Raw genomic sequence first — 13,137 nt, forward strand, 5'->3', positions numbered from 1 at the left:
ATCCCTCTGGCTATGGGGCTGAGGTCTTCCTTCCAGCCCAGGAAAGAGCAGAGGTCAAGAGGCAGGGTTTTGTTTCATCTAGCCTCCGCTGCTCTGTGTGTCCTTGGGCCTGTCCTCAGTGTCAACCAGCAGGCCTCGCATCTCTGTTTAAATGGAAGAAGCTAAGCAGGGCCAAGGCAGCCACCATCTCTGGGACATTTGCATCTGTTTTATATAAACTTGTGTGACGCATGCAGCCTGCAGACCCTGGAGAGAGTGAGGCCGTAGGAGGCAGCAGGAGCTAAAAGAGATTTAGAGAGTGGCGTCTCCTGGTGACCTGCAAGGTCTCAGAACGACTCCCCACACGACCTCTCCCCTGTTATCTGCTCAGATCTGTGACTTCCTCCGCGGAGCCACAGTCCATAGAATCCTCGGCCAGCAGGTCCCCTATGCCACCAAAGGCAACCAGTGGGTAGGATACGACGACCAGGAAAGCGTCAAAAGCAAGGTAGGCTTCCCCAAGGCCACGCCTCAGGACAAAGAGAAAGAAGGAGGCCCTGCTCCCAGCAGCCAGATTCCTGTCCCTTGCACTGAGGGCTGGGCTGGGCTCACAGAGCACATGTGCCCTGTACACACTCTGTACCAGGGAACCCAGCCCTGCTCCTCTGGGCCTCCCCTGCCAGGTGCAGTACCTGAAGGACAGGCAGCTGGCAGGCGCCATGGTATGGGCCCTGGACCTGGATGACTTCCAGGGCTCCTTCTGTGGCCAGGATCTGCGCTTCCCTCTTACCAATGCCATCAAGGATGCCCTCGCCGCAACTTAGCCCTCTGTTCTTCTGCACACAGCACGGGGGCCAAGGATGCCCCATCCCCCTCTGGCTCCAGCTGGCCAGGAGCCTGATCACCTGCCCTGCTGAGTCCCAGGTTGAGCCTCAGTCTCCCTCCCTTGGAGCCTATGCAGAGGGCCACAACACACAGATTTGAGCTCAGCCCTGGTGGGCAGGGAGGTAGGGATGGGGCTGCGGGGATAGTGAGGCATCACAATGTAAGACTCAGGATTAGTACACACTTGTTGATTAATGGAAATATTTACAGATCCCCAAGCCTGGCAAGGGAATTTCTTAAACTCCCTGCCCCCCAGTTCTTATCAAAGGACACCATTTTGGCAAGCTCTATCACCAAGTAGCCAAACATCCTACAAGACACAGTGACCATACTAATTATACCCTCTGCAAAGCCCAGTTTGAAATCTTCACTTAGGAATGTAATCGTGTCCCCTATCCTACTTCCCCTTCCTAATTCCACAGCTGCTCAATAAAGTACAAGAGCTTAACAGTGTGTTGGCGCTTTGCTTTGGTCTATCTTTGAGTGCCCACTAGACCCATTGGACTCCCCTCCCCCATCTCTTCTGGATTCCTTCCTCTGAGGCTTGGGACCCCTGAGCTTGCAGAGATGAGGCCACCATGTCCTCTGCCTAGCTGCAGTGAGCCCCAGTGGGAGGCCAGCATCCTCAGATTCACCTGCCTTGGACTTAACCCAAGCATGGCTGATGACCTTCCAAATATTAAGAGGCCGAGTCAGGGTGGATCACAAGGTCAGTAGATCAAGACCATCCTGGCTAGCATGGTGAAACCCTGTCTCTACTAAAAATATTTAAAAATTAGCTGGGCGTGGTGGTGGGTGCCTGTAGTCCCAGCTACTCGGGAGGCTGAAGCGGGAGAATGGCTTGAACCCGGGAGGTGGAGCTTGCAGTGAGCCAAGATCACACCACTGTACTCCAGCCTGGGCGACAGAGGGAGACTCTGTCTCAAAAAAAAAAAAAAAAAAAAAAAAAAAAGTCATTGCCATCCAGATTTCTAAATTAAATTCCCTATTGAAAGAAACTTTTTATGTTTCCTGAAGGTTAGCAGGCCCTGGGAAAGAAGTCTTTTCATCCCAACACTCCATCTCTTCTGACCCACGGGAAGGTGGTGGGAGCTCATCACAGGACCAGGTTAGAAAGCCCTGAACCCTGGACCCTCAGGGCCAGCAGGAAATGCAGATGTCATCTCATGCACCCTTCCTGCCTATTGGGACTGGAGTCCCTTCAAAGTGGTTAAGAGATGGCCCTCCAGCCTCCCAGTGAGGGGCAGCTCATCACCTTGGAAGCAGCCCATTCCGTTGCTGGACTGAAATCTGTCAGCAGTCCTAGGGCTGGGCTTAGCCCTTTGTTCTGCTCATCCCTCCCCTAACACTCATCCCTCCACCCATCCAGAGATCAAAGTACCTCTGCTCAAGCTGGACTGAGATAGGAGGTCGGGAGGATGTGATGGGGTGGTTCAGAAGAATAGACAGATTTCCAGCCTTTATGAGATGGAGATGCTCTCATCAGGCTTCTGTTGAATTCCCAGAGCCCCAGGAATGCCTTTATCCAAAGAGACTCCAGATATACACTCCAAAACTAAAGAGAATTGATTTGTGGATTCTCTGATGTTTGGATTATCTGTGACTTGGGATAATCACAAGTTGGCCTGATGGTTTGTGACTCTGGTTTGAAGTGGAGGGAAGGAGGAAATATCTGAAATCTGAACCAGCTGGAGCTGGGCAGATGCTACTGATCCCAAGGTCATAGCCCTGCTGAAGGCGAAGAAAGCAAGGACTCGGCAAGGCGTGGGGTGGGGTGTGGGGAGGGGGTACCTGGCATTTCACCTTTGGCTGGTGGGGCCAAGCATTCCCTAATCCCTGCCACTGCCCACCCCACCACACAGGGATCTTTGAAACCCCAGGGCTGCAAGCCCTCATGGGCAGCCAACCGCCCTCCCCTGGGGCCACCCTTCCCCCCGCCTGGGACAGGCTCTCCAGGGCTGACTCAGGGTACTGTGGGGTTAGTCACATTCGCTTATAGCTGCAGAGTCAGAGGCCAAGGATGGAGATCGGACCAGCTGGGCACCAGCACCCTGGCTGTTGAAGGCCAGTCGGGGTGATGGATGAGGGAGTGACTCCTCAAGGGGCCCTTGTGGTTCCAGGACCCGCTGTCTGCCTGGCAAGACATGGAGTCATCTAGCAGAAGGCAAGGCCATCCAGGGAGGGCCAGATCCAGAGGCTCCCAGGCCCTGCACTGCCACTCCCCAGCCGAGACAGCAGGGTTGAGAGGCAGCCACACCCTGGTGTCCCCAGTCCCCAGGAAAGGGAAGAGCATGCATGCTGCTGAGGCCCCTGAATAAATCACATTTACTTATTTTTACATTGTGAGCACGTCTTACATGCTAAAGAGTGCATAGATGTATTTGTTTGATTTGAAGAATGACTATGTAGTGAGAACCTGTGTAACCACCACCCAGGTCAGGAAAGGAAACCTCATTAGCACCCCTGCAGCCACCATGATCACATACACCCTGTTCCTCCGCCTAGAGGCCATCGCCATCCTAACTTTTGTACTGGCCTCATCTTCCTCTCTGGCCTTACCACCCACGGATGCACCTTGAAGAAGAGAGCCCGGTGTTGACTGCATTTGGCTTTAATGTAGATGAGACAGATGAGACGCACCATTTCTGTGTGCCTTGCTCTTCTGCTCTCACTGGGTCTGTGAGTAGCTGAAGTTGCTCATTTGACCCCATGCTTTGCTTTAGATTTGCATAAACACTCCACAGTTATTTATCCATCACATTGTTGAGGGACAGCTGTTTCCCCCCACATTTGACAAGTACAAATAACGTTACCATGAGCCTTCTTCTTCATGGCTCCTGGGGCGTGTGTGGGTGTTACATGAGTGGCACGGCTGGGTCACGGAGTAGGCACCTCATCCATTTTACTAGGCACTAGTAAAACTCTCACATTTTCCAGAGTGACTGCTCCAACCCCAGCAATAAAAGTTCTTAATGCTCTCCCTCCTTCCTGACACATGGTATTTTCTGGCTTTCCAATGATTCCCAGTCTTAACATTTTATTGAATAAATGAATCAACAACTAGAAATCTGGCCATATCTGCCTCCTTTGGCACACTGAGAAAGTCCATGCCCACAGCCTGCTTGGAAGAGTCTAGAAGCTTCAGAGTGCTCTCCTCCACTGGGGCGTCTTCAAGATCTGCCTACGACTGCACCCCACCCCGAAGGGCAAGGGGTTCTCTGTAATAGGTGGAAAACTGAGGCCCACGGCAGGCATCAGGGGAGACAAGCTCCTTACCAGCCGCCCAATAGAGACAGGAGCCAGGGGACTTAGTCCCCCTTTCTTAGTTCCAGTGCTGGAGGACCATCCTCTGAGCAGCTCCACCCTCAGCATCTCAATTCCCTCCCTCTCTAGGGCCCTCAGCCTCATACAGCACAGGCAAGAGTCCCTGGGAACTGTGGGAGCCCGGGGAATGTGGGCCCCAGAGGCAAAGCTGGTAGTGCTCACAAGGAAGACTGTTCCAAACTCTCAGGGCCCCAGCACCCAGTCTGAGAAGCTCTGGGCACAAGTGGCTCCATAGAGGCCAGACACACAGAGCCTGAGCTGGGCTCATTCTCCAGATAGAAGTTCTTCCTCCCATTGCCCTGACACCTGGCACATGGCCTGCTTGATGTCCCATCTCACCCATCTGCACCCTCCCCCAGCTGGGCACCAGCACCCTGGCTGCTGAAGGCCAGTCGGGGTGATGGATGACGGAGTGACTCCTCAAGGGGCCCTTGTGGTTCCTCCCCCAGAGCTATTCCTGGCCTGGGCTCCTCTCCACCCTCCAGTCCTTCTGCTTGACCTGACCCCACAGCTGGGAATCGTTTGCTGGGGGTGGGGCAGCCCCTGACTATATAAGCCTGGACCTAGGTGTCCTGGGCACCCTAGAGGCCCAGGCCCCCCAACGGCTGACCCCTGCACACTCCAGCCTGGCCCCCCAGCCAGTCCAGCAATGATGGAAAAAACCACCTCCGAGGACCCTGCCTGCAGTCCAGAGGAGACCGCATCTGAATCTGCCAAGGTGCCCACCGCAGAGCCTCCCGGAGAAGTGGCAGTATCAGAGTCCACCGGGGAAGAGCAGGTGCCCAAGCCGCAGGCCCCTGCCCCTCAGGCCCCTGCAGCCCCCGTAACCACTAAGCCTGCACCCCCAAGTGAAGGTGACTGAAGGTGGGGCAGGGGAAGGAGGGAGGCAGGCATGTCAGGGGTGGAGGGGAGCTCTTGGCCATGAACCTCTTCATCTCCCCAGATGTCCCCAGTGCCCCACTGCTGCTGACTCTGGAGGATGTGAGCAACAGCTCTGTGACTGTGAGCTGGGAGCCCCCAGAGAGGCTGGGGAGGCTGGGCCTCCAGGGCTATGTGCTGGAGCTCTGCAGAGAGGGAGGTGAGTTCTGGGCTAAGTCTTGCATACACCCAGGGGAGGTTGTCATGGAGAGTTGCAGGGACAAGTGCGTAGGCCATGTTGTTGGTCAGTCTGGGAGAGACACAGAAGGGGGTGATGCAAGCGGTGGGCTCCTCAACCCACCTATCCTTTCTTGCTCCACCAGCAGGAGAGTAAGAAAGGGTAGGTGGGTGGGTTGAGGGGCTCCCTTGTCCTCAGTTCCAAGGAGTCTCTGAGTAAGAGAAGGGTAAGGGGACTCTGGGTTCTCCTTTGGCGAGAAGGGAAGGAAGTGCTAAGTCTCAGAGGACCCTGAAGTGTAGGAAGTGGAGAGGGAGGAGCAGGAGAGAGGAATGTTAGCATAAGAGACAGTGAGGAGAAAGCAGGAATGGGGTGGGAGTATGGGGGCTACATCCCTGATGCCACTGTCCCCCTCCATGGCCCAAGTCCAGCCTGGCCTCTGCCTCTGCCTCTGCCCTACCTTGCTGTGTGACTTTGCAATTGTGTCCAACCCTCTCTGGGCTTCAACAACCTCGTCTCTGGCCATGATTTCAGGGCTCTAACATCAGGTGTCTTTTATGCCATTTGACAAGAAGTCAGGGAAGGTAGAGAAGGGAAAAATGAGGCCCAGAGAGGGAGGCCGATTTCCCCAGATCACCAGCAGGCAAAGAAGCCCCATGGAGAGGGGCGCCTGTGGCCACACTGCCAAGACCTCACACTCTCTCCATCCCCTCAGCCTCGGAGTGGGTGCCTGTGAGTGCCCGGCCCATGATGGTGACCCAGCAGACCGTGCGGAACCTGGCTCTGGGAGACAAGCTCCTCCTGCGGGTGTCTGCAGTGAGTTCCGCAGGGGCTGGCCCGCCGGCCATGCTGGACCAGCCCGTCCACATCCGAGAGAATATCGGTAAAGCCCATCCTGGCCTTCAGCTCCCCAGCCCTTCCCAAACACCTCATCTAATGGAGAAACTGAGGCCAGCAGGTAGAGGGAGCCAGGCAGTCATTTCCCCCGTCCCACACTCACATGCACAAGCCACACACTATCACATCTTGCCTGAAGAAAGTTCCAGGTTCCTCAGCAGCAAGGGGCCTCTGGAGGTCTAAGAAGCCATTTCCCTGAGTGGTCCAGCCCCCACGCCTTGAGGAAGGGGCTTCCTGATGCTCAGAAACAAAAGGTCAAGTTCCCTGGGTCTCCTGCTCAATGCTAAGGGTCCATGTGTTCTTTCTCCCATCTAATCTCAATTCCTCCAGTGGCCATAAACACTCATTTTCTGCCCATTTCCTGCGTCCTGGGTTCCAGATTCTCTCAAAGGTCTTGAAACAGAGAGAAGGCCCTACTTGCCCCTCGTTCCACCACGGTCCTAGTGGAAAGAAAAAGAGGGTCTGCGAAAGGTCCATGAGGACTTCTCCATCGCAGAGGGCGTACCTCACTGGGGCCCCGCAGGCCAGCTGCCATCCCCATTGCTAATATTTCTATTTGCAAGGTGCATTAGCCTCAATCCTCCCCTTGCTCCCCTCCCAGAGCTGATCAGGTTTCAGTCTGTTAATGACAGTGAGTCATTTGGTGTGATCTGAGGTCTCTGGGGACAGCACAGTCCCCCAGGGTGAGGAGAGACACAGGCAGGCAGGTGGCCTGAGGCCTTCTCCACCTTCCTTCTTGTTCCTCCACAAGGGGATGGATGGTTCCTGGAAGAGGCTAAACAGAACTCTGTAGCTCTAGACAAGGCCTCCAGAAGGAGAGGGGATCCATAGGAGGGGTGAAGTCTGAATTCAAAAGGAAATGTTCAGCTCTGAGGCCTGAGAGACATGGGAACCATGGGGTTAGGGAGCTTAGATTCATAGACTATCGAGGCCAAGCAGATCCCAAGGAGCCCAGAGCATCCCTTGAGGCCACCCAGCCTTTTATTGGCAGTCCCAGAGTCTGATGCCTACACAGGACCACTCATGCCCCACTGCACTTCAGGGCCTCTTCTCCGGTGGCACCCAAAACCCAAGGACATTCCCAGCCTTTGGCTCTGAGTGAGATGTGGCCCCACCTGGCAGCTGCAGTATGGCTGTGTTGACTCTAGTCTTGGAGGTGCCAGGAAGGCCTCTTGGTTGGGAGGGTGCTGGGCTTCCCCAGGGAACCAGGGAGCTCAGACTCTGAGAGGCCCCTCAGGCCCAGCATTGATGGACCCAGCCAGACTCAGCACCCACTTCTCCATTCAAATTCCTCTGGCAGGAGAGAAGGGGATTTCCTGGAGAGAAGAGGGAGAGGAGGCTGTGAATAAGTGGGGAACAGCCAGGCTTGTCATGGGCAGGGCAGAGTGGGGGCCCTGTCCAGGATCCTTGACTGCTCAGCTGTCCCTCCTCAGCCACCTGGAGCTGCCAAACATTCTTGACCCCCTGCAGCTGTCCCTAGAGCATTCCATGGCTGAGCTCGCAGAGCCAAGTGCCCACTCAGCTAATCCTCAGAGACACCGTGTTCCTTCTCACTGTCTCATCCTCCTCCGCCCTGCGTGCCACCAACCAACTGCTGCCACCTGTTTGCTGCAAAGGAACCTCAGTCATGGGCCCAGCACCCGCCCCAGGGGACAGGGGTGGTGGCCACTGCAGCTTCCTTTAGAATGCCCAGGGGCTTCAGTGGTTGCCCCTGACCAGGTGAGGGTCAGAAGGTCATTCCTTAGCATAACAGGTGGCTGAAATAGGACTTCAGGAAGGACTTCCCAGCTCTGAGACTAACAGATTATGGGAGGGTGACAGAGGAAGAAGGGGGGATACCTGCCCTGGCTTCACTTAGGAAGGGAAAGATCCTAATCCTCTCAATAAGGCCTGGAGACAGAGGAATGGACAAACAGGGTTTCATAAGGACTTCTCTGAAAGTCCTGGGCTTGTGGAGGGTGGGGGGTATTAGAGCAGGAAGACGGCAGTGGCCTCCCCTTCTTAGAAGTGCAGCCGGACAGGTGCAGCACCTGCTCCCCAGCAGGGGGAGACAGAGAGTCAGCTAGGGCCCATCTGGTGCTTGGGAATGCCTGGGCTGCAAGGCAAATCCCATCCTGGCAGAGTCGAGGCGCCAAGGGAGTGCCCAGGATGCTTACCAGTTCACACCGTGGAGGCGCTGACCTCCTGAAACCTCCTGCTCCCTTAAGGGACGTGGGCCCCTAGACCTCAGGAGTGAAAGTTTCACCCTTCCTGCAAGGAGGGACCCCACGGCAGCCAGGCACACGCAGGACCCTCCTCCCAGCCAGCATCCCTCACCAGCTATCCCCTGCCCCACCTCAGAAACCCCAATCAGCCACCCCACTGCACTGCTAAGCCCAGACTCTTGCTTTGATCCAGAGGCCCCCAAGATCCGTGTCCCCCGCCACCTCCGTCAGACCTACATCCGCCAGGTAGGAGAGACGGTCAACCTGCAAATCCCCTTCCAGGTGGGTATTTCCCCCACCAAGGGTAAGAGGCTGGGTGGGAACCAGAGCCCCCATTTAAGGGGAGCCTGGGAAATGGCAGGATCTCCAAGGGTTGGGCTGAGACCCAGTGAGACGGCCTCATCCTCCCACAATCATGTACATGACTCATTAGTGATTCTCAGCCTGGGGATGGGCAGGTGGGCCCCAGAGCGGGCTGGACACCTGGAAGATGTGGCTCAGGGCAGCCCCTGTGGCTCCAGCCTCTGCTGCCCCTCCTGAGAAGGGCCAAAGGGACAGGCTTCCCCGAGAATAGCTCGAGACTCCTAGAGTTAAGGGGGTGTGGGGACGCTGGCACCTCCCTACACTCACCCTGGGGCCTCCTCCCTGCCAGGGGAAGCCTAAGCCTCAGGCCACATGGACCCACAACGGCCATGCCCTGGACAGCCAGCGGGTGAGCGTGCGCACCGGGGACCAGGACTCCATCCTCTTCATTCGCTCGGCCCAGCGCTCCGACTCGGGCCGCTACGAGCTCACCGTGCACGTGGAAGGCCTGGAGGCCAAGGCAGCCATTGACATCCTGGTGATTGGTATGGAGCCAGGGGAACAGTGCTGCCTCAAGGGGGACCTGGAGCCCCCGACCTCCTATCCCAGAGCTGACGGCTGATGGGAGCAGGCCAAGGGAGTGTGGCAGGAGCCAAATCTTGGATGTAGGGGCTCTGTGGCCAGCCTGGCCCTCACGCTCACTTCCCCTCGCACTCTGGGCCTACAGAGAAACCTGGACCTCCCAGCAGCATCCGGCTCCTGGACGTCTGGGGCTGCAACGCTGCTCTTCAGTGGACGCCACCCCAGGACACAGGCAACACAGAGCTCCTGGGCTACACGGTGCAGAAGGCAGACAAAAAGACAGGGGTGAGGCTGGCTGAGGCAGAGTGGGGTCAGGGTACGAAGTGGTCAAGGTGGTGGAGAAGGCCCATCCTACTGAGTCTAGGGACCGAGTCTAGGGATCCAGTTCTGGTCTGCCCACTGCTAACCTGACTCCCTAGGAGGCCCTTAACAAGACTTTTCCTCTCTGGACCTCAGATGCCTCCTGAAGACTGTGAGGAGGGCTGGCCCGGGCTGTCTGAAGCCTTTCAAGCTCCGGAGCCACACTTCTCAAATCTTAATGTCCACATGAGTCACCTGGGGAGCTTGCTAAGAGGCAGAGTGTGACTCAGTAGGTCCAGGGTGGGGGCTGAGGGCCTGCATTTCTAAGAAGTTTCCAGGTGATGCTGAAGTTGCACATCTGTGGGCCACACTTTGCACGCGAAGGCTCTAGGATTCTCTGAGGACCCTTCAGAGGTCACCTGAGTGACCCAGGGGGCCCTTCTTCCAATTCAATGTCCTGAGGTTCAAAGCTGGATGGTTCAGCATCCCAGGGTTGGGGGCATGGAATGAGTTCCTGTGAGGAGAGGGCTCCAGGGTAAGCAGGGAGGGCGAGGACAGGGGTGAGAAATGAGGGTGACGCCCAGGGCCCTGCAGCAATGGTTCACAGTGCTGGAGCGCTACCACCCAACCACCTGCACCATCTCTGACCTCATCATCGGCAACTCGTACTCCTTCCGGGTCTTCTCAGAAAACCTGTGTGGACTCAGCGCCTCAGCCACCATCACCAAGGAGCTCGCCCACATCCAGAAGGCAGGTGGGTTTGGGCCCAGAGCTGGCTGTGCTAACTCTCTCTCTCTGTCCCTGCCTCTTCCTCGGCATCTCTGCACCCCTCTCTCTGGGCTTCTCCTGGGCGTCTGCCCCTGGAACACGGGCTGTCCCCTCACTCCACAGCTATGCATACACACGCACAGAATGGCTGTAAAGTAGTGGATGTGGCTGGTTGATTTTAACAAACACATCAGAGCAAATCCACACAAATGAAAGATGCCCCTTTGGAGGCTGTGTACTTATTCCAGAGATGTGTGTGCATCCGCCAAGTTTCAGGCAGAAAGTGTCCGAAGGGAATCTAAAGGGTGACCCACAGGTCATGGATAGGTAGTGTGCTAAAAAGGGTGAGTTTGCTAAAAGCAAGCCTCCCAACCCTAATACACACCACATAGATGGACAAGAGAGATAGGAGTATTTACTGTCTCCACACAGGCACCTGACCCTCTTGTGTCAAATGTTAAACCCTGGGCCCTTTTCCCTGTCCCTTGTGTGCCCCGAGGCCCTCTCCAACCCACAGTCTGTGCGGGTTCCAGAAGGCAAACTTTTTTTAACACTAGCCTGAACTGCACAGAATTAGGAAGAAATTTTTGTTTAGAAAAGGAAAGCCAGTCAAGTCTCCAATGACAAACACAAAGGAAATATGGCATCTCTGAGTTACTAGCCTCCACCTTCTGCCAAGATGCTCTCATCTCTCGTTTTTCCACCTTCTCTTCTCTGCTCACCACCCTGACCCACCCAGCTACAGTCTCAGCTCTCTCTGCCTCTTTGAGATTGTCCAAGTTCCCGCAAATAAGCCATGACTTGCTATCCATAGATCGTGGATCACAGTCAGTCCTAACAGGTCTCCTTCACTCCTGTAAGCTCAGATTCACCCGACTTTCTCCCCTGAACCCAGATATTGCTGCCAAACCTAAAGGGTTTATTGAGCGAGACTTCTCAGAAGCCCCTTCATTCACCCAGCCCCTGGCTGACCACACCTCCACCCCTGGCTACAGCACCCAGCTGTTCTGCAGTGTCCGAGCTTCACCCAAGGTGAGGGTCCAGGCCCTGCTGTGCCCTGGGCTGGTGGGGGCAGATGGGGACAGCAGGGCTGAGGAATCCTCCAGGCATCCACACCTAAGCCTGGGGATAGCCTTTGAGTGCCCCGCTCCAGTCTACACCTCCCCAGCTCTCTTCTGACCATGCCTCCCAGCCCAAGATCATCTGGATGAAAAACAAGATGGAGATCCAGGGCAACCCCAAATACCGTGCCCTCTCTGAGCAAGGCGTCTGCACCCTAGAGATCCGGAAACCCAGCCCCTTTGATTCTGGGGTCTACACCTGCAAGGCCATCAACGTGCTAGGGGAGGCATCTGTGGACTGCCGGCTGGAGGTCAAAGGTGAGAGTTTGAGGATGGGAGAACGGGAGTAAGCACCTCTCTGGAGCTGAACTAGAGGCAGCAGAGAGCTTAAAATCAAGGCAGAAGAGAAGGGGTAGTAAGATTGGGGTCAGGCTGTGCTGATTACTTTCCAAGTGGGAGGGTGGACAGGTGTAGAAGAGGGTGTATAACCGTGAACCTTGTCAGTTCCCCGCCACTTCCCCCAAACTCTAACTGCAGCCTCTCTTCCAGCCTCAGCCACGCACTGAAGAGCCACAGGAGGAGGCTGTGATGAGGAGCCAGGTAAATGGCCTGACTCACCCGCTCTGTCACCTCTGTGGGTGGCACGGAAGCAGAGAGGAGGCCGGGAGCAGGGGGTGGGAGTGAAAAGGGAAGGTGGTGGTCAGCTCTGGGTACAAACTTGAGGACACAGGCAACTAGCACGCATGTCCAGAGACTTGCAGTGACGTTGCAGGGCCAGGCAATGCCGGTGTGGTCCAGAAGGGGGTTGATTCCGTGGACCGCCACATGACCAGAGTCTGCTCCCAGCTCTGAGTGACCTTCAGCAAAGGTGTTCTCTCTGGACACATTTCCTCATCCGAAAACTGGGGATAACAACCTTTCCCTGCCTTCCCTCCCCTGGTGGTTCTGCGGCTCTGCATAAGTACAGAAGTATCTAGAACTGCAGTGGGCAGAGTTCAGACCTGGGCTTGGTCCTGAGGGAGGGAGGCCTGGTGAGAAAGAGGGTGCTGCTCCCCCTCCCCTCTCTGCACCTCTCTGGCCTGCAGCCGAGCTCTGCTCACACCAGGGCTCAGGAAGCATGTCCTCCTCCAGGTGCTGCAGGCTTGAAGGGTCAGGTCCGCCAGGCCCACAGTCAAACTCCAGAGATGTCCAAGACCCCCACTTCCATAGCGACGGCTGATGGAACTGCCCCTGGTACCTGCTGGCCTCCCTCCCACAGAGGCAGTTGTCCAGAACTCAGGACTGGGCCTGGTAGGCCCCGGGCCATGCTATCTGGGCTCAAGGGGTGCTGGAAGGCGCAGAGATTGGAGTGCCCTGCGGAGTTGCGCACTGGGTGGGAAGCACTCCAATAAAGATGCGTGGTGTTACAGCGCGGGGCCTCTGTGCCACTGAGCGTCATCATCTAGGGGGAGGTGCTGTGTCACCAGGAGGCGGGGGTGTCTGAATGTTTCACCATGAGGGGTTCTCCAGATATGTCACCATGAGGAAGATGCCAGTGGGAGAGGTCTCAGGATGTCATGGCTGGGGCAGGGGGTGGGGGTTCTGGACATGTGAGTTTTCAGGATCTCACTTCCTGATCAGGGTTTGCTACCCCAAGTGTGTAACTATGGAAACACACACACCCTCTCTGGAACCTTCCTTCCTTGAACGCCTCCACAGGCCCACTCTTGCAGCTCCTCCCGGCCCCCGCCATTGCTTCCTC

At 56.2% G+C, this 13,137-nt stretch overlaps 2 protein-coding genes across 4 annotated transcripts in view; both read left to right on the top strand.

Annotated features, from left to right (window-relative positions):
• The window catches only part of CHI3L1 (chitinase 3 like 1), a 56,824-nt gene extending 55,507 nt beyond the window's left edge, over positions 1-1,317 (top strand). For both annotated transcript variants that reach the window (XM_050764100.1, XM_050764091.1), the window contains 2 exons: positions 371-487; positions 663-1,317. In XM_050764100.1, coding sequence (XP_050620057.1) covers positions 371-487; positions 663-803 — 258 coding nt within the window. In that variant the 3' untranslated portion in view covers positions 804-1,317. The remainder of the gene's footprint in view (positions 1-370; positions 488-662) is intronic.
• Positions 1,318-4,679: 3,362 nt separating this feature from the next.
• Positions 4,680-12,802, top strand: MYBPH (myosin binding protein H). Of its 2 annotated transcripts, none has more exons than XM_050763823.1 (11): positions 4,680-5,042; positions 5,132-5,266; positions 5,997-6,164; positions 8,576-8,628; positions 9,035-9,230; positions 9,413-9,552; positions 10,162-10,321; positions 11,231-11,367; positions 11,528-11,714; positions 11,946-11,996; positions 12,528-12,802. In XM_050763823.1, exons 1-10 carry the CDS (start codon positions 4,838-4,840, stop codon positions 11,960-11,962), a joined length of 1,398 nt encoding a protein of 465 aa, XP_050619780.1. In that variant the 5' UTR covers positions 4,680-4,837; the 3' UTR covers positions 11,963-11,996; positions 12,528-12,802. The 2 variants fall into 2 exon arrangements, with proteins under 2 accessions (XP_050619780.1, XP_050619772.1); XM_050763815.1 differs by having other exon boundaries at positions 4,685-5,042; positions 8,576-8,664.
• The last annotated feature ends 335 nt before the right edge of the window (positions 12,803-13,137 follow it).

The sequence above is a fragment of the Macaca thibetana genome, chromosome 1 (assembly GCF_024542745.1).
Source record: "Macaca thibetana thibetana isolate TM-01 chromosome 1, ASM2454274v1, whole genome shotgun sequence".
Taxonomy (NCBI): Eukaryota; Metazoa; Chordata; class Mammalia; order Primates; family Cercopithecidae; genus Macaca; species Macaca thibetana.